Below are 27545 nucleotides of genomic sequence, written 5' to 3'. Positions count from 1 at the left end.
AAGCAAAAGTTGCTGAGCCTTGCCCCCCCCCCCAACAACAAAATATCCTGGCTACGCCCATGACTGAGAGTCCAGCCCCCTTTCATTTTAGAGTAAGGAGGGATCAAATTCTTAACCAGCCTCCCACGTATTAAGCAATTCAACAAGCAGATAGCTGATTTGAGGGTTGTTGTTGTTTAGTTGTTTAGTCGTGTCCGACTCTTCGTGACCCCATGGACCAGAGAACGCCAGGCACTCCTGTCTTCCACTGCCTCCCGCAGTTTAGTCAGACTCATGTTTGTAGTTTCGAGAACACTGTCCAACCATCTCGTCCTCTGTCGTCCCCTTCTCCTTGTGCCCTCCATCTTTCCCAACATCAGGGTCTTTTCCAGGGAGTCTTCTCTTCTCATGAGGTGGCCAAAGTCTTGGAGCCTCAGCTTCACGATCTGTCCTTCCAGTGAGCACTCAGGGCTGATTTCCTTAAGAATGGATGCGCTTGATCTTCTTGCAGTCCATGGGACTCTCAAGAGTCTCCTCCAGCACCAGAATTCAAAAGCATCAATTCTTTGGCGATCAGCCTTCTTTATGGTCCAGCTCTCACTTCCATACATCACTACTGGGAAAACCATAGCTTTAACTATACAGACCTTTGTTGGCAAGGTGATGTCTCTGCTTTTTAAGATGCTGTCTAGGTTTGCCATCGCCTTTCTCCCAAGAAGCAGGCGTCTTTTAATTTCGTAACTGCTGTCACCATCTGCAGTGATCATGGAGCCCAAGAAAGTAAAATCTCTCACTGCCTCCATTTCTTCCCCTTCTATTTGCCAGGAGGTGATGGGACCAGTGGCCATGATCTTCGTTTTTTTGATGTTGAGCTTCAGACCATATTTTGTGCTCTTCTCTTTCACCCTCATTAAAAGGTTCTTTAATTCCTCCTCACTTTCTGCCATCAAGATTGTGTCATCTGCATATCTGAGGTTGTTGATATTTGAGAGTATGTTACTTCAAATGGGCAGTGACTTGCCCATTAGGCACTGTTTTACTGGGCTGAACAGCAAAAACCACACTCTTGGAAAAGCCCCATTTCCCCAAAACATTAAATCCACATTTTCCTCATAGGGGAAAAAATACAGCATCTTTTTTTTTTTATTGGTTCGCATTTTTACACACTCTTTGAAATCATTAACAAAAAATCAATAAGGACCTGCTAACATCTCCAAAATGGAAATAATAGCTAGTTTTGTTAGAGGAATCTTCCTGTGGAGTAGATTAGTATAAATATGTTAACCGCATATGCCAAGATAAAAATGTTAAAATCAGACACCGCAAACCTAGGCTCACCACCTATTATTTTTTTCACTTCTCCCCGTTTTAAAATAAAACATTAAATATTTTAAGTTTAGGTTTTCTTTCCCAGCAAAGGATATTTGTGGAGTTTGCCCACCATCACCTTAGTTATGCAATTAGAAATAAAAACTTTATGGGGTAAGGGAGGGGAGGAAAACTAACTAATGTTTATGTTCTTGAACACGTTTCAAAAGAAATTATTTCTGCAAATTCCATTTCACCAGAAATAGCAAAAGCTACTACCTCCTAGGCTGGGTACAACTGGGTACAGTCCATTCAAAATTAACCCAAGTCCCACTGAAACCAACGGCAGAGAGTTAATGGCACCCTTGAAATATTCTCCCATTTTGCAACTGAATGCACGAGCTCTTGCACATGGAAGTAGTTTAGGAAGGGGATCTGGGTATGTAACCATGCAGGATATAAAGCTACAATGGACTTGCAAAACAATTTTTTTGCTTCCCTACCGGCAAATAAGTCCTAGTAAGTAGGCAAGAGTCAGATCTTGCTAAAAGTACAAGGCAGCAACATAACTCTGGATAACAGGGATGCAAGTTCATGTTGCCTTCCTTCAGAATACAGTACAGGACCTTTGGATGCAAGATTTCATTTATTTTTAAGTGTAAGCTTCTGTTTTGCTGCAAGGAAGAGGGCATCCTGGAATAGGGTTGTCCCCTCCCCACTTGCTCCGCTAGGCAGGTCAATGTGCAAATTGGATATCACCCCCTCACTTGGGAGCGTGGTCTTTCTTCCCAGTTCTCTCCTGCCTAGCTTCCCGCGCAGGGCGGGTGACAGGGGTTCCTGTCCTCCCGTTGCCTGAGAAGAAGAGGTCTCCACAAATTCGTTCAAATTAGAGCAGCCAAATATGTCTTTTTCAGCGTCTCAAGCTGCTGGACGGCTTTTCTCAGCGGGTTCTTCAGATGGGGAGTTTGGGGAACCAAAAGTCGCTTCCCACAATACAGGCTTGCTCACCCGAGGAAAAACTTCCAAACATGGGGGGAACAGGATGGTTGCAAACTGGTTCCTAACGCTGGGACAGGCGCTCCCTCAGGAATAGTCCTGTCTGTGAGTTTGGAGGGGCATCAAATAGTAGCCACTTAATTTTGCTTAGATGTTGCAGGGCATCTGAGATACCATTTCAACCCATCCCTAGACCAGTGTTTCCCAACCTTGGGTCTCCAGCTGCTTTTGTACTACAACTCCCATCATCCCTAGCTAGCAGTACCAGTGGTCAGGGATGGTGGGAAATGTAGTCCGAAAACAGCTAGAGACCAAAGGTTGGGAAACACTGCGGCCTAGACTAATTCAGATTCTCAGGCTGCCATGTGTGGTCACCAGATTACGAAAGGTGTTGATGAAGCCTGCCTCACCAGGTAATAAAACACCTCACCCCTCTAGCCTGCTGTCACAGAGGAGGAAGTCCAGAAGCCCCCTCAGTCCTCAGATTTCAAGAGGAAACAGCCTTCCAGCCAAAGAAACTTCACTATCAGGAAGAAGCATTAGGTGCTCCAAACCTACTGCAAACCAGCACACAGAAACACGCTCTGATCTGCAGAGGATACGCCATGAGATTCTGTGTCCCCTTGCATCCTGAAACAGCCGGGCTGCTCTGCTGCATAGAGAACATCAAGGCTGAAGGCTCAAGCGAGGGTTTCCTCCAGCAGAGCCGAAAGAGTTCTAGTTTCCTAGTTTCGAGACTCCGAAGAAGTCGGGCTGCGGACCGTCGACATCAGGTGAGACTTGTAGGTCTTGCTCAGGCCGGTCATCCAGAATTTCAGCAGCTTCACGTTGTCCTCTTCGGCCGCTCCCAAGATGCTCAGCAGCTTCTGGGTATCTTCTTTCGGCCTGCTGTCCACTTTCGTGAATTTGAAGAGGACCTTCACTTTGCTGCAGAGGGAAAACGGAAAGCTCATACGCAGCCAACACTTTGCGTAGTGGAAAGCCGTATAATTTTCTGTCTCTAAACATCTGAAGGCAGCTACATGCTGGGAAGATTTTTAATGTTTAATTGTTTTTATATAAGTTGGAAGCTGCCCAGAGTGGCTGGGGAAACCAAGCCAGATAGGCAGGGTATAAAGAATATTTATTATTATTATTATTATTATTATTATTATTATTATTATTATTCTGAGGCTAAAGCCTCTGAACACCCATTGCCATGAATCAGAAGCAGGGGAAATTGCTGTTGCATTCAGGTCGTTGCTTGCAGGCTTCCCAAAGGCATAGCTGTCAACTTCCAGATTTGAAAATAAGGGATCAGCAGCCTCAAAAATAAGGGATCAGCAGCCTCACCTGTCCCGGGGACAGTCTACGGGATATCTAACAATCCGGGATAGCAGCGGGAAACGGCGCTGAAATAAGGGAATTTCCCACCAAAAAAGGGAAGGTCGACAGCTATGCCCAAAGGCCTTTGACTGGCCACTAAGAAAAGAAGGTGCTGGGCTTAAGACAGGGCTCTGGCCTGATGTAGCAAGTTTTCTCAAGGCCCCTGGACACTTACTTCATCCACTCCTCCTTAAGGCAGACAAGGCATTGGTCCACCACGTCCACAGAGAGGTTCTGGTTCGTCAGGGCTGCTTCAATCTTGTTCAAGATGGTGGGACCAACTGGAACCGGAAAGAAAAATACTTAGCTGTGCTGCAGTATTAAGTGTTCTGGAAGCAGGCAGTGCAGCATTGGGGAAAACTACGTAGTTTCAAAATTTCTATCACACACAGGTAGCAACCTCCTCAAAATCCACCTTGCCCTTTGGCACAAACCCATGGCTTGCATTGTCTTACTATAAGGGTCATTAATCCAACCCCTGCAATACAGCAATCTCAACATGTGGTCCCCCATCCCATTTGAAACCATACCGGACCCTGCTTAGCTTTGCAAATGTGCTAGCAGTTTTACTGCTGCCCCAAACTGCCATGCAGATACTGTATTTTTCTGTGTTAAAAAAATTAAAAGGACCCCTGACCGTTAGGTCCAGTCACGGATGACTCTGGGGTTGCAGCGCTCATCTCACTTTATTGGCCGAGGGAGCCGACGTACAGCTTCCGGGTCATGCGGCCAGCATGACTAAGCCGCCTCTGGCAAACAAGAGCAGCACACGGAAACGCTGTTTACCTTCCCACCAGAGTGGTACCTATTTATCTACTTGCACTTTGACGTGCTTTCAAACTGCTAGGTGGGCAGGAGCAGGGACCAAACAATAGGAGCTCACCCAGTCGCGGGGATTCGAACCGCCAACTTTCTGATCGGCAAGCCCTAGGCTCTGTGGTTGAGACCATAGCGCTACCCACGTCCTTTTCCGTGTTTAAGACTAGGATATTTTATTAAAATATTATGCTAAAAACTTGGGGTCATCTTATACACGGATAGTGGAGAGGTGCGATTGGTGGCTGCTGCAAGCAGGATATTGTCCGTGGCGTTTTTGCGAGTGATTGGTGGGTGCTGAACAGTGCTGGCTATTGGCTTCTCTGGCAATTGGGCAGGCGATTGGTGCTTGCTTTCAGCAAGCTTGCAGACGATTGGTGGCATCGCCAATGTGTGTGCAATTGGCTGCTGCATTCCTGCGGGTGAGCGATTTTCGGCAAACCTCCCCCCCCCCCCCAAAGCTCAACAACTCTGGGCATTCTCCCTCCTCCCATTTTCTCTATTTGGAGTCTTATACATGGGGGCAGCCTCTTATGCACGGAAAAGTATGGTATTTCATGCCACAAATTTTGACATCTTTCCGCAGGGCCTGCAAGACAGAGCTGTTCCACCAGGCCTTTGACCGAGGCACAGTCTGACCCCCTCCTTTGGTAATCCCTACAGAACTCTGGCCCAATGGTTGCCATTCATTTGATTCTGAATTGATTTCAGAATGAAGTGATTTTAGAATGTATTTCAATTAATTGATTGTGATTTTATGTAAACTGTGTTACTTTTACTGTTGTTAGCCGCTCTGAGCCGGGCTTCAGCTGGAGAGGGCGGGATATAAATAAATTATTATTATTATTAAACACGACTTCTCTTTTTGCATACCTAATTCCTCTCATCCTCCCTACCCTAAAACAAACAACAACATGGTAGGTGTCTCTGATTTATCGTGGTGACAGCCGTTTCAACATGGCTACCACAAAGCACTCTGTTCTTGTTATGGCACGCTACTTACCTCTGTCTGCTGCCACGGGGCTCCCGCTTGTGACCACAAATTCGTATTTGCTGAGAGGCTGCTCATCGTCAAACAAGACAGGGTAGAGGCTTGACCGCGTGGCCGTGCGGACTTCCACAAGGACGGTGAACTCTAAAAGGGAAAGAAAGCCCACACTAGAGTTTTGCAAACAGTAACTCACCACAGTGCAGCCTTTGAGACACGTCCCTAAATTAGTCACAGGATAATTAGTTACCACACCGAAAGACAGTGCAGTAGAATGGTTAGAGCAGGCATGGGAAACCAGGAGCCTTCCAGATTCTGGACTGCTACTCTCATCAGCATGTCGTGTCCAACGTTAATCACAAGAAGAGACCCACTGAAATCAATGGACAGGAATGCTAATGACTAGTGCTGGATTCAGCCCAGAGATTGTGCAGGAAAATAAAGTAAAATAAAATCTACCATTGAAAGCTTTATCCTGATGGGGTAGCGAGCAAAGAAAAGCAAAGGAGCAACTGGAGAGGAATAGTGCTCATGGCGGTCTCTCAACATTGCAAGTGTACCACAAGCAGGACCAGATTGAGGTTTGATGAGGCCCTAAGCTACTGAAGGTAATGGGGCCCTTTATATGTCCAGCTGTCCTTTGTCAACAACAAATTGTCGCTGTTTTTTGTGTTGAATATACAGTGGTGCCCCGCAAGACGAATGCCTCGCAAGATGGAAAACTCGCTAGACGAAAGAGTTTTCCGTTTTGGAGGTGCTTCGCAAAACGAATTTCCTATGGGCTTGCTTCGCAAGACGAAAATGTCTTGCGAGTTCCTGTGGGGTTTTTCCCCTCCCCCCCCCCTTTTCTAAGCCGATAAACCGCTAAAAGCCGCTAAACTGCTAATAGCGCTAATCCGCTAATCCGTCAATGGGCTTGCTTCGCAAGATGAAAAAACCGCTAGACGAAGAGACTCGCAGAACGGATTCTTTTTGTCTTGCGAGGCACCACTGTATGCTATATGGTAATTTATGGACCTAATAGGTATCTAAGGGTGGCACTGTGGTCTAAACCACAGAGCCTAGGGCTTGCCGATCAGAGGGTCGGCGGTTCAAATCCCCGCAACGGGGTGAGCTCCCATTCCTCGGTCCCAGCTCCTGCCCACTTAGCAGTTCGAAAGCACGTCAAAGTACAAGTAGATAAATAGGTACCACTCTGGCGGGAAGGTGTTTTTGTGCGCTGCTCTGGTTCACCAGAAGCAGCTTAGTCGTGCTGGCCACATGACCTGAAAAAACTATCTGCGGACAAACGCTGGCTCCCTCGGCCCGTAAAGCGAGATGAGCTCCACAACCCCAGAGTTGTCCGCGACGAGACCTAATGTCAGGGGTACCTTTACCTTTAATAGGTATCTATAGCCATTTGCACATAACAAATAGGAGCCTACACAACACAAAACACTATTGCTGTATGTAGGTTTTATTTTATTTGTTTTTTATCTTATATTTTGGAAATGTACATCCAATTCCCCCCCCCCTTTAATTTTTTTTGGAGCCCCCAAGAGAGTGGGGCCCTAAGCTATAGCTTCTTTAGCTTCTACGTAAATCCAGCACTGACCACAAGCCACAAAATGTGCCCCCCCCCCGCCTACCTGCTACTTTTGACTGGAGACACCAGGATCTGACACTCTCCACTTTCTGCCTACAAGGAATGTGCTCTACCGCTGAACTACAACCCGAGCTTTATTCTTTCTTGTTGGTTCAACTGTCCTTCACCCACGCTAATCCCCAAGGCAGCTTGCGAACAAATCAGTAAAACACAGATAAAATTGATACGTATTTTCAGCGGCCACTCCATCTCTAGTTCCAGTCAAACACCCCCAATTCCCAATTATTCTGATGAGAGTTTTAGTCGAGCTGCGATAATGATAAAGCACGGGGCCAAAGAGGTTTTATATATATATATATATATATATATATATATATATATATATAAAGCTGAGCAAAGTTGAAATGATCTGCAAGGGGGTGAGGATCTGCCACATATGATTCAGAAAGGCAGTGTGATGCAGTGGTTAGCGTGTCTGACTAGGACCTGGGAGACCCGGGTTCAAATTCCCCACTCGGCCAGGAAACTCGCGGGGCCTTCTTGGCAGTGGCGCCTTCCCTGTGGAACGCCCTCCCATCCGGTGTCAAGGAGATAAATAAATACAGTCATACCTTGGGTTACAGACACTTCAGGTTGTGTTTTTTCGGGTTACGGACGCGCCAAAACCCAGAAGTACCAGAACGGGTTACTTCCAGGTTTCGGCGGTTGCGCATGCGCAGAAGCACTAAACCGCTCTTTGCGCATGCGCAGAAGAGCCGAATCGCAACCAGCGCATGCACAGACGCACTGCTGCGGGTTGCGAACGTGCATCTCGCACGGATCACGTTCACAACCCAAGGCGACCACTGTATACAACATTTAGAAGCAACCTGAAGGCAGCCCTGTATTGGGAAGTTTTTGACATTTGACGTTTCTGTGTGTGCTGGAAGCTGACCCAATAAAAAGGGAAGAGGTTAAGGTGCTCTTACCAGATGACAGAATGTGGGGCGGGATCTGCACGTGGGGAGCGAGGCCCAGAAAGTTGCACCGATAAGCCTCCTCGTATTTGTCGCTGTAGGGGATGATCCGAACGCAGCCAATTGGCAGCATGGTCTGGCGACGGAAAGGCAGCAGGGTGAGAACCCGCCCCAGGCACAGGTTTCGCTCTCGCAACCCACAGCGCTGCCCAGGGCAAGTCGGCAGCAGGCTGGAAGGGGACAAGGGCTCTCTGCCTGCCCCGCCCCCTCCTGTGACATCAGGGCAGCCCAGCCAATCACCGCCAGACACCTCTCCGCCCCCAAGATGCATGGGCCCGGGTGACTGAGAGCAGACACGGCTCTGGCGAAAGGGCGGTAGCTCAGTCGTAGAGCACCTGCTCTGCATTCGGAAGGTCCCGGGTTCAAATCCTGACATCTCCCTGCAGGGCTGGGAATTTCTGAAGTCCCACAGAGCCCCTGCCTTTCATTGCAGGCAATATCCAGGTGGACCGAGGGTTTGATAAGGCAGATTCTTAGGTTCCTACCCGAAGGACGTCGAAGGCGGACTGGACAAGGTCTGCGTCCCGTGCTTTCCAAATGACCTGGTTCCCCATGAGCACATGCCATGCCAACATGCGGAAGGCAGAAGGCCCCAGAACCTAAAATTAAAGCGGGGGAAATGATGTAAAGATTACCATCCATTCTTTTAACACACCCTCTCAAGCTTCATACAGGGGTCAGCAAACTTTTTCAGCAGGGGGCCAGTCTACTTTCCCTCAGATCTTGTGGGGGCCGGACTATATATTTTTTTTGGGGGGGGGGGGAATGAACGAATTCCTATGGCCCACAAATCACCCAGAGATGCATTTTAAATAAAAGCACACATTCTACTCATGGAAAAACACGCTGATTCCCGGAACATCCGCGGACCCGATCTAGAGGGCGATTGGGCCAGATCCGGCCCCCGGGCCTTAGTTTGCCTACCCGTGCTTCAACCAGTCATCTTTCCACTGCGGCCTTCAAACTCAGCTGCCTATGTTCTGAAAACACTATCCCTTTGGCTTACTGTTGTTATGAATTTAGAATACAGGCAGAATCTTTAAACGCCCAGCATTTATAGGGGCAGGGGCGGGGCATGACAAAAGTGGGTGGAGCCACATTGCCTGATAAGGAGCGGTTGAAGGAATTGGGTGTTTATCCTGGAAAAGAGGAGACTGAGAGGAGATAGGATAGCCATCTTCAAATATCTCAAGGGCTGTCCCATGAAAGAGGGAGCAACCTTGTTTTCGCCTGCTCTGGAGGGCAGGACTCAAACCAGTGGCTTGAGGTTACAAGGAAGGAGATTCCGACTAAACATCTGAAAGAATGACGGTATGAACTGTCTGGCAGGGGAATGGACATCCTCGGGAGGTGGGCTCTCCTTCCTTGGAGGTGTTTAAGCAGAGTTTGGATGGCCATCTGCTATGGATGCTTTAGTTGAGATTCCTGAATTACAGAGGGTTGGACTACATTTCTCTCTTTTATACAGTGGTGCCCGGCAAGATGAATGCCTCGCAAGTCAGAAAACTCACTAGACGAAAGAGTTTTCCATTTTGGAGGTGCTTCGCAAAACGAATTTCCTATGGGCTTGCTTCACAAGAGAAAAATGTCTTGCGAGTTCCTGCGGGTTTTTTTCCCTCCCCCCCCTTTTTCTAAGCCGCTAAGCCACTTATCCGCTAAGCCGCTAAAAGCTGCTAAAAGCCACAAAACTGCTAATAGCGCTAATCCGCTATGCTGTCAATGGGCTTGCTTCGCAAGACGAAAAAACCGCTAGACGAAGAGACTCGCAGAACGGATTCTTTTCGTCTTGCGAGGCACCACTGTATATACAATTAATTTTTGCATTTTCAATTTGACATACAATAAGCAAAAGGAAAGTAAACAAACACAATAAAAACATGAAATCCCCTTTGACTTTCCTCCCCGCCCCCTTTGTGGGGATACTCATATAACGATTTCCCGTCTGCTTCTCTTCCGTAACTCTATTGCGATCAATCCTTTGCCAATCCATAGTTCCAATCTTCGGCCAAACTTACCAATGAATGTCACTGTTTACAATAATTTTTCAAACAGATCATAAGCTTTCCCTATTCTTTTTTTAAATTTTGCCTCTTCCTGGTTTTCTAATTCTTCCTGTTAAGTTTGGCCATTTCACTATACAGTGGTGCCCTGCAAGACGAACGCCTCACAAGACGGAAAACCCGCTAGACAAAAGGGTTTTCCGTTTTGGAGGTGCTTCGCAAAACGAATTTCCCTATGGGCTTGCTTCGCAAGACGAAATGTCTTGCGAGTTTCTGTGGGTTTCCCCCCCCTTTCCCCCCTTTTCCTAAGCCGCTAAGCCGCTTATCAGCTGATCCGCTGATAAGCCGCTTAACAGCTGATCCGCTAAAAGCCGCTAAGCCGCTAATAGCGCTAATCTGCTAAGCTGTCAATGGGCTTGCTTCGCAAGACGAAAAAACCGCTATACGAAGAGAATCGCGGAACGGATTAATTTTGTCTTGCAAGGCACCACTGTACAGTCATACCTCGGGTTACAGACACTTCAGGTTCCGTTTTTTTGGGTTATGGACCCGCCAAAGCCTGGAAGTACCGGAATGGGTTACTTCCGGGTTTCGGTGGTCACGCATGCGCAGAAGCGCTAAACTGCGCTTTGCGCATGAGCACCGCTGCGGGTTGTGAACGTGCATCCCGCACGGATCACGTTCGCAACCCGAGCGTCCACTGTAATTCATCAATTTTATCTGCCACTCTTACTTGGATGGAATTATTCCTTCTTTATAAAAATAATAATCTATTATTTATACCCCGCCCATGTGGCTGGGTTTCCCCAGCCACTCTGGGCGGCTTCCAACAAAACACTAAAATACAATAACCTATTAAACGTTAAAAGCTTCCCTAAACATCTCTGGCCTAGCAGAATATGGGAATAATCAGTTTCATCTGATCAGATGGACTAGACAACTCTTGGGGTCCCTTCCAACCTCATAATTCTATGATTCTATGAATTTTTTTTAAAAAAAACCTCATGCTGGCCCCAGGTCAGCACCCCACCTGTACCTGTCTGAGGTGCCGGAGGGACCGGAAGCCCTGGTTCCGGGGCGCCATGTTCCAGTTGCTGCAGTCCAAGGTGAGGGAGGAGTCGGTGGGGCTTTTGACAAGCTCTCGGGATTCCCGAGCGTCACCCTGGCTTGGAGCTTTCCCTTCCTCCTCCTCAGAGTTGTCCCAGCCTTCTGATTCTTCCTCAAGATCTCCAGGAGAAAGAGAGAAAGGCCTTAAGGAAGGAAATACCATTTCCATGCTCCTTCTGAAGAGGAAAGGAGCTGTTTGCATACATGCATTAAGCAGTGAGTGTGGTACTAAGCTGGTGCTAAGAAAACACAATGAATGTCGTGTGAGGGCGTTTGGAGAAGAAAGAAGGAGACGGGTGAGAGAAAGAGATGGGGGTCTAGTGGGGTAGGAGAACTGGTGGGGGAGGAAATCACATTTGGTAACCAATGTGTCCCTTTGCTTTAGATAGTACATGGGTAAAAAAGGTAAAGGGACCCCTGACTGTTAGGTCCAGTCGTGGCCGACTCTGGGATTGCGGCGCTCATCTCGCTTTACTGGCCGAGGGAGCCGGCGTACAGCTTCTGGGTCATGTGGCCAGCATGACTAAGCCACTTCTGGTGAACCAGAGCAGCGCACAGAAATGCTGTTTACCTTCCTGCTGGAGCGGTACCTATTTATCTACTTGCACTTTGACATGCTTTCGAGCTGCTAGGTGTGCAGGAGCTGGGACAGAGCAACGGGAGCTCACCCCGTTGCGGGGATTCAAACCGCCAACCTTCTGATCGGCAAGTCCTAGGCTTGGTGGTTTAGACCACAGCGCCACCCGCGTCCCTAGTACATGGGTAGGCAAGTCCAAAAAGCTTGGGATACAAATTTTCCCGGCCCTCTAGCAGCTATGGCAGCTCAGTTACCAGAAGTCATGTATTTAGCGTTCATTCTAGAAGCGTATACTCGATTCTGACCAAACTAAGCCTCCTAGAGCAAAATATACCTCAGGGGGCCTAGTTTTGTGAAAATGAAGTTAATGCTAAAAAACATTACTTCTGATAGATGAGCCCCCTAACCGCTAGAGGACCGTGAAAATGTGTCTCTCAGGCTTTTTAGACTCATCTCCCCAAGGGTGCATTCATTACCAAATGCGAAATATATCGGCATTATTTTCAGCTCACCTGCTGCACTAGTGAGAGAAAGCGTGTGCGTGTGCATGATGTGAGTGAGAGACAAGACAAGGGAAGGTGAGATATACCATATTTTTCCGTGTACAGTGGTGCCCCGCAAGACGAATGCCTCGCAAGACAGAAAACCCGCTAGACGAAAGGGTTTTCCGTTTTGGAGGTGCTTCGCTAAACGAATTTCCTATGGGCTTGCTTCGCAAGACGAAAATGTATTGCGAGTTCCTGTGGGGTTTTTTTCCTTCCCCCCCCTTTTTCTAAGCCGCTAAGGCGCTTATCAGCTGATCTGCTAAGCCGCTCAACAGCTGATCCGCTAAGCCGCTTAACAGCTGATCCGCTAAGCCGCTCAACAGCTGATCCGCTAAGCCGCTTATCAGCTGATCCGCTAAGCCGCTAAGCCACTTATCAGCTGATCCGCTAAACCGCTAATAGCGCTAATCCGCTAATGGGCTTGCTTCGCAAGACAAAAAAACCACAAGACGAAGAGACTCGCGGAACGGATTCTTTTCGTCTTGCGAGGCACCACTGTATAAGACACCCCCATGTATAAGATGGCCCCCAGTTTGGGGGACTTCAAATTAAGAAAACACCCCCTCAGCACGACCCATGCATAAGACGAGCCCCAATTTCAAACCTACTTTTTTTGGTAAAAAAAACCCTAGCCTTATACATGGAAAAATACAGTACATCCAATATATGCATAAAATCAATATATAAACCCCGCAAGGTAAGAGATAAAGATCCAACATGGACTTGAGGCCGGAATTTCCTAGTCCAAGTTCAGCACTCATTCCTCCCAAAAAATTTTGGGGAGTGGATGGGGCTGTCAGTTTGCATTTCTTAGAGTATTAATCTGATGTGCAGAGATCTTTCCTATTCTGATTAATTCAAGAGGGTTCTGGAAGCTTTTTGTGTGAAAGAAACAAGCAGAATGTTCATGATGTTTGGGTTATTCCTTCAGAGAAGCTGAGTACAGCCACCTTAAATTGATTATCTCTTTCTGTCAAGGTCATGCTCACTATAAAAGGCCTGAAGGAGCCTGGGTTTCACTCTTTCTATCTCTCTTCCTTCTGGTGTGGTGTTCTGTATATAGTGTTAAGGTTTAGACATATTATAAGTTCAAGTTAAGTCTGCTGCAACTGGATTTCTTATGGACAGGGCCAGTCTTGATTGTATTGGATTTGTGACCATTACAGCTCATTTGTCTTCAGTACCAAGTAAAAGCTCTGCTGGATGAAATACAATTGTCTCTGGTCTATTTTGGGGGAATCCTGCAACGTGTTTTAAGTTTTTACTCTGCTAACTGTACATTGAGGTTCTGTTCTGGATCAATGTTGAGTAGAACTGCATGACAACTGCTCCTCCACCCAACACTTTTTCCAACTCAAGCAGCCGCAAGCCTTACCAGCCAATTTCTCCATCTGAACAAGCGTATCCTCTGTGGGCGCACCTTCCAGAAGCTTCTCCGTCAGTCTGCTGCCGCATGCCTTCAGGAGCCTGAGGAAGCGAGAAAGGACCCCAGATTTAAGTAAAGATGGCACAGCAAAAATGTCACCTCTATGTATCAGCTGCTGGCGGGCAACGGTTTCAAGTCCTTCCGACAAATGTCTAGTTGGTGTTGATGTTGGTGCTGACCTTTAAAGCCCTAAACGGCCTCGGTCTTGTATACCTGAAGGAGCGTCTCCATCCCATCGTTCAGCCACTGAGGTCCAGCCCCGAGTGCCTTCTGGCTGTTCCCTCCCTGCGAGAAGTGAGGTTACAGGGAACCAGGCAGAGGGCCTTCTCGGTGGTGGCACCTGCCCTGTGGAAAGCCCTTCCTTCAGATGTGAAGGAAATAAGCAGCTATCTTATCTTTAAAAGACATCTGAAGGCAGCCCTGTTTAGGGAAGTTTTTAATATTTAATGCTGTATTGTTTTTAACACTCGATTGGAAGCCGCCCAGAGTGGCTGGGGAAACTCAGCCAGATGGGCGGGGTATAAATAATAAGTTGTTGTTGTTGTTATTATTATTATAATTATTATTATTATTATGGGAAGCAGACTCCGCGGATCCTCAGGTCTGATCCGGCGAAGACCGTTACAAATTAACTGAGACTTAATCAATGCAACAGAATCCAAGGAAGTTGAATATTCAACCAAGATCTTTCCTTGAAGGTTAAGCACAGCTGTCATGCTACGTGAGCAGGGCTGGATTGAGGTTTGATGAGGCCCTAAGCTACTGAAGGTAATGGGGCCCTTTCTATGTCCAGATGTCCTTTGTCAACAACAAATGGTAGCTGTTTTTTGTGTTGAATATTTGCCCTATGGTAATTTATGGACCTGATAGGCATCTACAGCCATTTGCATTTGTTGCCATGCAACCAGTCCATGCAGAATGGAGGCACCCTATATATAGAAAGGAGCAAACAAGTGATATTTCAGGGAGCAGGCTAGCAGGCAGGGGCCATTACTTACATCATAGGAGCCTACACAACACAAAACACAGTTGCTGTATGTAGGTTTTATTTTATTTGTTTTTTATCTTGCATTTTGGAAATGGACATCCAGGTTTTATTTTCCTTAAAAAAATTGGGGGGGGGGGCCAAGAAAGTGGGGCCCTAAGCTACAGCTTGTTTAGCTTATACGTAAATCCGGCACTGTACAGTGGTACCTCGCAAGACGAATGCCTCGCAAGACGAATGCCTCGCAAGACGAAAGAGTTTTCCGTTTTTTGAGTCGTTCCGTAAGACGAATTTCCCTATGGGCTTGCTTCGCAAGACGAAACGTCTTGCGAGTTCTTGCGAGTTTGTTTCCTTTTTCTTAAAGCCGCTAAGCCGTTAATAGCCGCTAAGCCGCTAATAGCCGTGCTTCGCAAGACGAAAAAACCACAAGACGAAGAGACTCGCGGAACGGATTAATTTCGTCTTGCGAGGCACCACTGTACTTGAGAGACACACAAAGTGGGTTACCAAGCAAAGGACGTGTGGAGGCAGGCCCACAGGTTCTCGTCGTTCGTCAGAGAGGTGAGGGAACGAGCGGCGTTTCCGTTCCGCTGGTGCAGGAAAGGCGTAAAGGCCGTGTTCATGCGCTGCGCCCGCTGGGGGCATCCATACTGCTCAGCTTCAAAGACCTGCAGGACAGACGAGCGAGAATGAAGACGCACTTCCCGTGAGGAGGAAGTTATGGCTTGCTGTAAAACTGGACAACAACTTAGTAATGGAGGGAATGGAAATTAAAGAAGAGAAGATGTGGCAACAGGAGGAAGAGATGGGCATATGTTTGCAACAGGAGTGGGAAACCTGATTTGAAGAAATTATATTAAAGTAATTTGGACGGATTTGTAATAATTTGGAAAATTAATTAAAAAATTATATTTAAAAACAGAATGAAAATGCACTGAACCCTTTTGTTTTGTTTGTTTTTTTAAATAAATTTTATTAGTATTTTCCACACAACAACAACACGAAAAATAACAAAACACAAAACACAAAAACCGACATTCAAAAAAAACAAAAACTAAATCCATAATATAAACACTAGAAAGAAAAACAAACATGGATTTCCACCAATCCCACAGCACCTCCTTTACCTCTCATTGTGTCTTCCTGTTTTCCTGATCATCTCTATCCAGATATAAATCCCTATCGGCATCCAGATAAATTCCTCTTTCTTATCCTTTCACTTCACAAGGTTATTCCAGACTCAGCCAGATGCTTCTAAGGTAGCACTGAACCCTTTTGTAATTCCAGACCACTCATCCTTTCCCTCTTTTCTTTTATTATTGACTCAGTAACCTGAGTATGATTGTTTTAATTTTTAAAATTTATTTATACCCCACATTTTTCCCTGATGGGAACCTGAGGCGGCTTTTAGGAACACCTAAATGCATAGGGGAGGGGGGAAGACTACCATAATTAACAAAAAAAACCAAACAATTACACATTAACAAAATGAAAACTACATATAAAAGTAGAGTATGAGTCTCAGGGTTGTGGGTTCGAGTCTCACGTTGGGTGAAAGATTCCTACATTGCAGGGGGTTGGACTAGATGACCCTTGTGGCCCCTTCAAACTCTACAATTCTATGAATACCTGTTGGATGCATACAGATAACTGCAATGAAAACAGAATGGCATAGGCCAGCCCTTTCACTAAAAGCAGTCAGTTCCCAAAAGCCCGTTGAAATGAGAAAGTCTTTGAAGGACAACTAACAACAACAACAACAACAACAACAACAACAACAACAACAACAATTTATTATTTGTACCCCACCCTTCTGGCTGGGTCTCCCCAGCCACTCTGGGCGGCTTCCAACAAAGATTAAAAATACATTAAAATGTCACGCATTAAAAACTTCCCTGAATAGGGCTGCCTTCAGATGTCTTCTAAAAGTCTGGTGGTAGTTGTTCTCTTTGACATCTGATGGGAGGGTGTTCTACAGGGCGGGCGCCACCACCAAGAAGGCCCTCTGCCTGGTTCCCTGTCACTTGGCTTCTCGCAATGAGGGAACTGCCAGAAGGCCCTCGGAGCTGGACCTCAGGGTCCGGGCTGAACGATGGGGGTGGAGACGCTCCTTCAGGTATACTGGGGTGAGGCCGTTTAGGGCTTTAAAGGTCAACACCAACACTTTGAACTGAGCTTGGAAACATAGTCAAATCTCTCTAGGGAGGGAGTTCCAAAGTCTGGGAGCAGGCACCAAAAAGGCCCTCAGTATTGCTATATCCTATACCAAGCCTTATGAGGAACAGTTAGAGGAGCTGGGTCTGTTTAGCCTGGAAAAGAGGAGACCGAGAGCTGATAGGGTAGCCATCTTCAAATATCTCAAGGGCTGTCACACAAAAGAGGGAACAAGCTTGTTTTCTACTCTGGAGGGTAGGACACGGAGCAATGGATCCAAACTACAAGAAAGGAGATTCCAGCTAAACATCAGGAAGAATTTTCTGACAGTAAGAGCTGTTTGACAGTGGAACAGACTCTCTCAGGAAACGGTGGATTCTCCTTCCTTGGAGGTTTTTAAACAGAGGTTGGATGGTCATCTGTCACGGATGCTTTAGCTGAGATTCCTGCATTGCAGGGGATTGGACTAGATGACCATTGGACTCTACTGTAGATAACTCTACAATTCCATGATGGCTATGGCTCCCTTTTTCAGCAATCGTGACAACTTCTCCCTTTTCTGAAACTAATTTTTCTTCCATTTCTCTTTTCAGCAACCTGCTTCTCCTTATTAAAATTCAATTGATGGAGCCTATTGATGGATTACCTATCACAGTATCACCCATACATGAAGTTGCGGGCAAGATTTAAAATATTAGCAGTGAGGCACATACCTCCACATGTGGTGGAAGTGCCCCAAAATCCAACTATTCTGGACAACAACCATACGAGAAATAAGTAAAATAACCAAGCAAGTATTAGAAACCACCCCAGAATTGGCCTTACTAAACATCTTCCAAGACTTACACCACAAAGAACTCATAACCCACCTACTCTCAGCAACCAGAAACAGAATAGCCAGACACTGGAGAGACCTGTCAGGAGTAAGCATGGACCAAAGGTACCAAATAGTATGGGAACCAGCCTTACTAGAAAAATTAACCAATAAACTGAAACTGACACGGGGAAAAATAGAAGAAGACACCTTCACCCTGGTATGGCTCCCCTTTATCACACACACAGCCCAACAAAACGACAAAAATCCACCAACAGAATACGAATCAATATGGCTAACCTGATCCAAAACACCCACCTACCCAACTCACACATGAAAACAAAGACCACCACAGCCAACCACAAATGAATAGCCACACTATAGGCCAACCCCAACCTCTCTCACCACCACAGGAACACGAGTGAACAGCAAAGAACCTGCACAAGCAACGCTGACACCAAACCCTACATATAATAAGTAAAATAGAAACATCGCCATCTCACCGCACCTATCTTCCCCCCACCTCTTTCCCCCTTTTCTTCCCAATGTCTCAACAAATGAAACTGATTTGTAAAAATGTTACATGAAAAGAAAAATATGAGAGAGAGACATTGCACACACTTTTGTAAATCAAGAAAATCTTAAATAAATAAATAAATTAGCAATGGATTACAGAAAGAACCAACAATAGTGAAGTTTAGATAATAAAAACACGTGCATTGTAAAACAGCTAATAAAAATGATGTTTGAATATATGCTGCAAGCCGCCCAGAGTGGCTGGGGAAACCCAGCCAGGTAGGCAGGGTATAAAAAAAAATCAAATTATTATTATTATTAAAGAAATAAAAAACAAACACCAGGAATGTAGGGGTGGGAAGACAAGGAAGTTATGTTTGGGGGGGGAAGGGTTTTGTATATGACGATAAATGTTCTGGAATATTTTTGGAGATTTAATAAAAATGATATTTTAAAAATTCAATGAAAAATATTTGGGCGAAACAGCAATGACCCGCAAGCATGCTCTCACCTTGAGCGCTTTGCCCTGAAGCTCATCAATAATGCCTCTGACTTTGCCCAGCAGGAAAGGCCAGGAGTTTATGAGGTAGATGCGGTCCATCATGATGGCAATGATGCTATACCAGCGCTGGAAGCCGCGCGCCAAGCTGTCTTTGATGAAGAAGGTGTGGCTGAAGACGAAGCCGTGCTGCTCGTCGCCAAAGAAGATGGGGCCTTCGCGTCCCGGGCAGACCTGGCAACGAGAGCAAACTAACACTAGAACCCGCGGACATGCAATGGAGCTGAGCACTGGAAGATTCTAGACACATACAAGGAAGTACCATTTTGACCCAAATATAAGCCGCACTTTCCCCCCAAATACCTTTTTTTAAAAAAAAATTATTGATTTTAACATATAAAATATAAAACGTACCACAAAAATTATCACTTATACAATCTTTTTAGACTTCCATGAGCACCTCTGATGATCCACCGTTTTAACCATTTCTTATGCATTTCTTAACTTTATATTGCCTTTACATCTCTTAACAAATCATCCTTCCCCTTCTCCATTTTTGCAATACTTTCAATAATACTCCTCACAAAACTTCTTGTAAACCTACAAACGTCGTCTGATCTTCACAAATACTTTTCAAATAGTCCGTAAATTTACTCCAGTCTTCCGTGAATTTCTGGCCCCGCCGGTCCTTCCTGTTAGTTTATCTAATTCTGCATAGTCCATTAACTTCATCCTCCATTCTTCAATCATCAGTAATTCTTCTTGCTTCCATTTTTGGGCCAGTAATATTCTTGCTGCTGTTATTGCATATAAAAAGAGCTTATATTCCTTTCTGTTTCTTTCCCCCCAAATTCCTATCGTGAAAAGTTAAAGTGTGGCAGCTCCCCCCCTCCCTGAGAACAGCCCGGGAGTGTGGGGCAACACCACCCATCCCGTCCATGGCTCCCAAACCTCCCCCAAGCTGCCGAATTTTAAAGGTGCGGCTTACTTGCGGGTGCGGCTTATATTTGGGCCAATACGGTACTTGTTTATGCAGTGCGATTCATCTGTGGAACTACCTGCCACAGGAGACAGTGATGGCTACCAACAAGGGCAAGAGGACCAGGCAAGTTCATAGGGGAGAGAGCTTGCAGCGTTTGGGACTTTTCAGTTCAGAGAAAAGGCAAATAAGAGGCGACATGATAAAAGTTTTTAAAATTATACATGGCAAGGAGAAAGTAGATGCATAATTTTTCCCTTCCTCCCTCATAACACTAGAACTTGAGAACATCCAAAGAAGACTTAGGACAGATAAAAGAAAATATTTTTTCATGCAGCGCACAGGTGCTCGACCCCTGATCACTTCCCCAAATAGTGAGCGAGATTTGATTCATTGTATTTCTAGGCCGCTTTCATTAAAATGAATCCCAAAGCGGTTTGCAAACAATAAATAACAACATGGTAGACCAGAATAAAAAAAGCTAAAGGGACCCTTGACGACTAGGTCCAGTCGTGACCGACTCTGGGGTTGCGGCACTCATCTCGCTTTATTGGCCAAGGGAGCCGGCGTACAGCTTCCAGGTCATGTGGTTCTGGCGAACCAGAGCAGCGCACGGAAACGCCGTTTACCTTCCCGCCAGAGCGGTACCTATTTATCTACATGCACTTTGATGTGCTTTCGAACTGCTAGGTTGGCAGGAGCAGGGACCGAGCAACAGGAGCTCACCCCGTCGCTGGGATTCGAACTGCCGACCTTCTGATCAGCAAGTCCTAGGCTCTGTGGTTTAACCCACAGCGCCACCCGCATCCAAACCAGAATAGAACATCACAAATACAGCATAAATCATATAAAATAATGAACAAATCACCAATCGGGCAATTACTGTCTATAAAACAGCAACTGAAAAATAAAATATGTTTACACCATTACAACAAAAGTCGTTTTATATGATTAACAAAACAATACGGCATTTATAATCTGTAAAACAATATTAACAACTTAACAAAATAGCAACTTTTTTTAAAAAAAAGCTAAGCACTCTTCAAGTTCATACACACACTCATAACTCAGAATCTTCCACTCTGTTTGGTTCATTAAAATACACATAATGCACGGATGTTAAGCCAGAGGATGCTTCTGGCAATTATTTGCATGGTATGTGGCTCACCTCACAGCTGAGGCTGCGGACGCAGGCCTGGCGCACGATGCTGAAGAGCTGCGGGTGGTTTGGGTGCTGGTGGCTGACGTATTTGATGGAGGTCTCTTTGTCATGGCTGACGTAGCCCGGGTGCCCTGCAGGCAGAGAGCGGCACCCCTGGTGGCGGAAAGAGAAGCCGGAGTTAGTGTATGTCAGGGACCATGCTGAGAAGGGATGCACTGAGGAGGAATGGTGGGTGCCTTTCCCTCCCCCTGCTCCGGATCTTGTGTATTCCCAGGAGCCTAAGAACCTTGAGCTGCGATAATGCGTCTTGCTTGCCTGGTTAGAGGGACGCGGGTGGCGCTGTGGTCTAAACCGCAGAGCCTAGGGCTAGCTGATCAGAAGGTCGGTGGTTCAAATCCCTGCGACGTGGTGAGCTCCCGTTGCTCGGTCCCTGCTCCTGCCCACCTAGCAGTTCGAAAGCACGTCAAAGTGCAAGTAGATCAATAGGTACCGCTCCGGTGGGAAGGTAAACGGCATTTCCGTGCGCTGCTCTGGTTTGCCAGAAGCGGCTTAGTCATGCTGGCCACATGACCCAGAAGTTGTCTGTGGACAAACACCAGCTCCCTTGACCTACAGAGTGAGATGAGTGCTGCAACCCCAGAGTCGTCTGCGACTGGACCTTACGGTCAGGGGTCCCTTTAACTTTACCTTTGCCTGTTTAGAGAAGTGGTGGAAGGAACCTCTCAACTTTTACGTGGCTGGAATATAGCACACCGTTCACAAGGCAAGAGTCAAGCACAAAGCTCCATCCACTTTTGCCTTGCATGTGGCCCCCAGAAAGTCATTTGTGAGGGAATGTGGCCCTTCACCTGAGGAAGGCCCCCACTCCTGATCTAGACACGATAAGGGCATGAGAAATCCGTTTGTGTCACAAAGCATTTATCCTGGGGTACAAATTAGTTTCCGGGTACAATTCAAAGTGTTGGTTTTTCACCTATAAAGCCTTATGCAGCTCAGGACCCCAATACTGCAAGGACGATCTCTCCCATATAATAATAATAATAATAATAATAATAATAATAATAATAATAATAATTTTTTTATTTATACCCCGCCCTCCCCAGCCAAGGCCGGGCTCAGAGCGGCTTACAAGCAATAATAAAAACAAGATGAATGATTACAACTTAAAAACAAAAATAAAATACAACATTAAAATAATGGAACATTAAAATATTAAAATATAGCCTCATCGCAGGAGGAGAAGGAAAAGAAAGGAAAAAAAAAAAGAGAGGGAGGGAATCAAATTGGCTCCAAGCCAAAGGCCAGGCGGAACAACTCTGTCTTACAGGCCCTGTGGAAAGAAATCACATCCTGCAGGGCCCTGGTCTCATGAGGCAGAGCGTTCCACCAGGCCGGGGCCAGAGTTGAAAAGGCCCTGGCTCTGGTTGAAGCCAATCTAACTTCCTTAGGGCCTGGGACCACTAGGGTGTTGTTATTTATGGACCTTGAGGCTCTCCGTGGGGCATACCAGGAGAGGCGGTCCCGGAGGTACGAGGGTCCTAGGCCGTGAAGGGCTTTAAAGGTCAAAAGCAGCACCTTAAATCTGACCCTGTACTCCACCGGGAGCCAGTGCAGCTTGAAAAGCACTGGGTGAATATGCTCCCATGGCAGAGACCCCGTGAGGAGCCTCGCTGCAGCATTCTGCACCCGCTGGAGTTTCTGGGACAGCTTCAAGGGCAGCCCCGCATAGAGCGAATTACAGTAGTCAAGCCTGGAGATGACCGTCGCATGGATCAAACTGTGATATGAACCGACCCAGACCCTGCAATCATCATCTGAGGCCCTTTCCCACGTGCCCCCTTCTTAGGAAGTCTGGAGGGTAGAAACACGAGAACAGGCCTTTTTGGTGGTGGCTCCCCGCTTGTGGAATGTTCTCCCCAGGGAGGATCTCCTGGCACCATCACTGCATATCTTTAGGCGCCAGGCAGAAACATTTGTTTTCCACCAGGCCTTTAGCTTTCAATTATCTATGGTGGGTGGGATGTTATAATCTAGGGCTGCCATACATTCGGAATTTCTCGGACATAGCAAGGATTCATCCGTCGAAAATGGCGTCCGGGTGGAATTTTCAGAAAATGGCAAAAAATATCCAGGCGTATGGCAGCCCATATCGGAAGTGTTGATTTTTTTTTTGGTGATTTTCCTAAAAAAATAGGTAAATAAACATTTTTGGGGGTGGGGAGATTTTGCAAAATAAAAGCTATTATTATGACAACCCTATTATAATCCAGCTTTTTAAAAGCAGAATTGCATTTTGCTTTTGTTTTTCAATGCTGGTTTCAAAATATGAGTTTGCTTGTTTCTCCATTCTGAGTCACTTTTGAGTTACTATGGTTAAAGAATGACCAATAAATTTAATAAATAATGGCAACAAATCCTCCAAGTATTTGCACGGGAGTAATTTCCACAGTGCTTGAAGGTGAAGACACAGAGTCTTCTATTGACAGGCAAGATATTGACACTTCCATTCTGGTGCAAGAGCAGCTCACGGTCTCAAATCTACTCGCCTCGCACATGTCGGACTTCTTGGGCCCTGGGCTGCTGGAATCTGCGCTGGCACCTTCCGCCGGGCTGTGGGACCGGATCCTGCTGCTCATCTGAATGCCTCCTTCCTCCTCTTCTGCCTGCTCACTTGGCCCGGGGCTGTCTCCGCTGCCTGCCCCTTGCGGAAGAGGCGAGTGCAAGACCTCCGTGCAAAAGAGGGTGCGAGGCCCGTGCAACTCGCAAAAGTGACAAAGCACAACGATGGCGTTCATTGCGGCTCCCCGGCAGGAATCCCTGGAGAATCAAGAGAGAGGTGCAGGTCTCAGACACAGCCTTTCCAGAACCTGTGCCTCAAAAAAGAACCCACTCGCATTTTTGGAGGAGTAGCATTTTCCGCACTCTGCTCCCTGAAAAACTGGCAAACCCTCCCCTAGTATGCCCTATATTTAATATATTATTTCTAATATTTATATCCCGCCTTTCTACAAGGAATAAGGTAGCTGCCAACATGAAAACATAACAGACAAAGCTCCTTGATAGTGGAGTGGGGTGAACTCACATAAATTGATATCAAGATGGTATACAGTGGTACCTCGGGTTAAGTACTTAATTCGTTCCGGAGGTCCGTTCTTAACCTGACACTGTTCTTAACCTGAAGCACTTTAGCTAATGGGGCCACCTGTTGCTGCTGCGCCGCCGGAGCCCGATTTCTGTTCTTATCCTGAAGCAAAGTTCTTAACCTGAAGCACTATTTCTGGCTTAGTGGAGTGTGTAACCTGAAGCGTATGTAACGTAAAGCATATGTAACCGAAGGTACCACTGTACATGATTCTCCCACCTCCATTTCCTCTTCACAACAACCCTGTTAGGCTGGAACACCGGAGCTTGTCCTAAGGTCAGCTGTAAGTTACACAGCTGAGCAAGGACTCGAACCCTCATCTCCCCAATCCTTGCCCACCCCTGCAACTCCTACGCAACACTGCCTCCCAGTACAAAAATGAAACCACATTGCTTAAATATGTAATCTAAAAACTGCAGTCAAAGGGCATTATAGCTGGCTAGCTATAGCACCAGGCACCTCTTGGCGGCCAATCCAGCAAGTCTCCCCTCAAGACTTGCCCTTCCCTGTCTGGAGTCTGTAAAAGCTCCTCCATCTTCTCACCCATTAGCTCTTCCCATTCGTGTGTTTTCTCCCCCTGGGCAGCTAGGCAGGAGCAGACCTCCCTGTTGAGCTGCGCCCTGTTTCAATATCATTTCTGGTTGCTTGTTAGCTTTTAACAGCATAATAAGCCAATGCAAGCGAGTCAAAAGTGCAGCACAGGGAAGTTTTAAAAATGCATAAATTCTGGAGTGGGGACTCCCCATCCTGCTTGCCTTGAGTTCTAAACATGCTCGCTCCTTCTCTCTGCAGGAAACTTGAGCTTAACACGCATCCAAAGAAACACCCCCAACCCACCGTCCCTAGCCATGCTCTGACATTCCCAAGCATTCCCCCAAGACCTTACCCCTTTGTTCCCTCCGCAGGTGCAAAACCAAGCTCCTAGTCCTGAGTGAGGTCGGCTTCTATCGCGAGTCTAGGGACAACATTCTAAACCTTGCTTCCGCCAACCATCTATGCGCATGCGCAGCTGTCCAGACTTCTGGTCCTGCCCGAAGCGCCTGACTCTGACTGAGCGGGACGTACCATTAGGCCCACTCTCCAAGGGGGAGACAAGCGAGCTCTAGTCGCCTTTATTTAGGCCCCGCGGAGAACAAGAGTACAGAGTGGAGAGTCGAAAGAACAGCTACAAAAAACTGAGTTCCAGAACCTCGCATGTTAGCCTCCAGGCATTCTCCTCCTAATCGTCACTGATACCCCCTAGAATAGGAAAATGATCTCGCCCTCGCCTACTCCAGCCTGGAGAGAACGGGCGGGTCTATCTATGAAAGAGGGGGGGATGCGCAGTAATATTTCCGCAATACAAATCTGGGGTTCGTACCGTCTCAGGAAGAGAATGGAGGCAGAAAGGTTGAAAATCTAGTGGGAATAGGGAAGGCGATCAGAGCAAGGGCCTCTCAGTCACGGGCTCTTCTTTCTGCTCCCCCCATGCCATTAGGGAGATGTTGCGAGCCAGAGAGTCCTGTGACAGTCATGTGACAGAAGCCGCACAGAACAACAGAGTCACCTGAAGAGGCGAGATGCTCTGTAAAAGCAGATTGGAAAAAGTGCTGTGCCTTTAGTGCAAACCGCTTTGATATTTTTCTTAAAAATATGAAGTGGAATAGAAATTTTAAAAATAAAATAGATAAAATAAATTGGGCTCCATGCCCTGGTGACTTCCAGGCTGGATTACTGCAGTGCTCTCCTCGTGGGGCTGCCCTTGAGGACAGTTGGTCCACAATGCAGCCACCTGGGATTCCCTTTAGACCTCGCAGAATCCCGTGTTTTCCAGCTAGACAAAATCACCCGGGCTGTGAAACGGGGATGTGGCCCGTTCTGGGGGCCAGGTGGAGAGATTTGGAGGCCACATTTGACCCCTGCAACTGAGGCTCCATAACCCTGGTATCCAACTATTACAGGAAAGGAACAAAGGGAAGTGGCCCAAACTGCTCCCAGATCTCGTTCCTTGTTTCTCCTAAGCAAACAGTGACTGGGAGCCTGAGAGCAAATGTTGGCTTTTGAATGTGACTTGTTTGTAAGGAAACAAAGCAAAAGCATCAGGTTAATATCGGGTACAGGTAAGCCGATGGGTCTCAAACCCTCGGTGAGTTAGGGACGTGTCCTGCATGCAAAGACAGGCTCTGGTAGATTGAGTGTACAAGAGCAACATTGGGTCCAACGGTCAAGAAAGCGGTTTCTACATGAGATGCAGAGGGAAGTGAGGGGCAGGTGGGGCTCATCCACCTGGGAAGCTAGCCCATGTGGGAGATGGCAAACTCTGGTCCAGGGCTGTCTTAAGCATACGTGGCGCCAGGGTGCAAAGATCCACCCAGCGCCCCCCGCTTACCCGGTCCCATGCATGCAGGAGGGCAGAGCCAGCCGGCCGCCTCAGCATCTCGCTGGCTCAGTCGCCCCTGAACTCGTGGCGCAGAGCTGCCCACAGCAGAAGAGCCCACTGCGGTGCTCTCACCGATGGGCAGGCTCTTCCCTGGACTCAACTCTCGGGCCGCAGACTCTCAGCCTGGCGCCCCTGAGAGCCTGGTGCCCCGCACCCCTAGTGCCTATGGGCAAGACAGCCCTGCTCTGGTCCTAAACCTCCAGTGCCTTATGGCTACACTCATGTGTGAGAAAGGCTTTGGGAGTAAACTGCAAGGAAAAATCCATACCCACTGCCTTGTGGGACATCTTATGGGGAAAAAGGGCTAAGGAGTACAGTGGTACCTCGGGTTAATAATTTACTTCGTTCTGGAGGTCCGTTCTTAACCTGAAACTGTTCTTAACCTGAGGTACCACTTTAGCTAATGGGGCTTCCCGCTGCCACTGCACCACTGCCACACGATTTCTGTTCTCATTCCAAAGAAAAGTTCTTAACCCAAGGTAATATTTCTGGGTTAGCAGAGTCTGTAACCTAAAGCATCTGTAACCTGAAGCGTCTGTAACCCAAGGTACCACTGTAAACCCAGAGTGGGTATGTGTGTCATTATTTGGCCTAGGATCTGATACAGCTACATATATAAGAACAAAAAAGCCTGCTGGATCACACCATATCCAAAAAGGAATTCCATGCAGATGAATAAGGTGGTTGATGAAGGAAGGATGCAGGGTTCTATTGCTCTTCTGCACCAAAGATATACACCAAGCAGCCAGCACAGAAACACAGCAGGCTGCTGCAGAACAGACAGTGCACTCCATCCTTTTTTAGTGATTCCAGCAAGCTGGTAGAAATGTTTTGCAGGCAGTAACATTGGTAGGCTTGTTTCAAGGCTGCATTATCATCATGGCTTATTGTCGCGGTAGCATCATAAGAACGTAACACTAAACAGATTGGAGCAAAGGCTCATCTAGCCCAGCATCTCACAGCGGCCAGCAACATGGGTTGGCAAGCCTCCACAAAACCTGCAAGCAGGACATAAGAACAACACAGGAACATAAGGCGAACCGGATGGATCAGGCCAATGGCCCATCTAGTCCAGCATCTTGTTCTCACAGGGGCAGTCAAATGCCTGCAGGAAACCTGCAAGGAGGATTTGAGCACAAGAGCAACTCTCCTTCCTGTGGCTTCCAG

The 27545-nt window shown here is 46.9% G+C and overlaps 1 protein-coding gene across 1 annotated transcript; it reads right to left on the bottom strand.

Moving 5' to 3' along the window:
* Window positions 1-1094: 1094 nt before the first annotated feature.
* On the bottom strand, window positions 1095-25006 carry FLCN (folliculin). Its single transcript, XM_083711577.1, has 13 exons — window positions 24846-25006; window positions 23364-23634; window positions 20824-20970; window positions 18689-18910; window positions 15201-15361; window positions 13658-13749; window positions 11090-11280; window positions 8539-8652; window positions 8006-8129; window positions 5468-5599; window positions 3824-3929; window positions 2619-3210; window positions 1095-2472 (listed from the first exon to the last, which is right to left on the bottom strand). The coding sequence occupies exons 2-12, from the start codon at window positions 23610-23612 to the stop codon at window positions 3009-3011; spliced, it is 1740 nt and encodes a 579-aa protein (XP_083567703.1). The 5' UTR covers window positions 23613-23634; window positions 24846-25006; the 3' UTR covers window positions 1095-2472; window positions 2619-3008.
* Between the last annotated feature and the right edge of the window lie 2539 nt (window positions 25007-27545).

The sequence above is a fragment of the Podarcis gaigeae genome, assembly GCF_964106915.1.
Source record: "Podarcis gaigeae genome assembly, chromosome: 14".
NCBI classification, from domain to species: domain Eukaryota; kingdom Metazoa; phylum Chordata; class Lepidosauria; order Squamata; family Lacertidae; genus Podarcis; species Podarcis gaigeae.
This window is presented reverse-complemented; position numbering and strand designations above follow the sequence as displayed.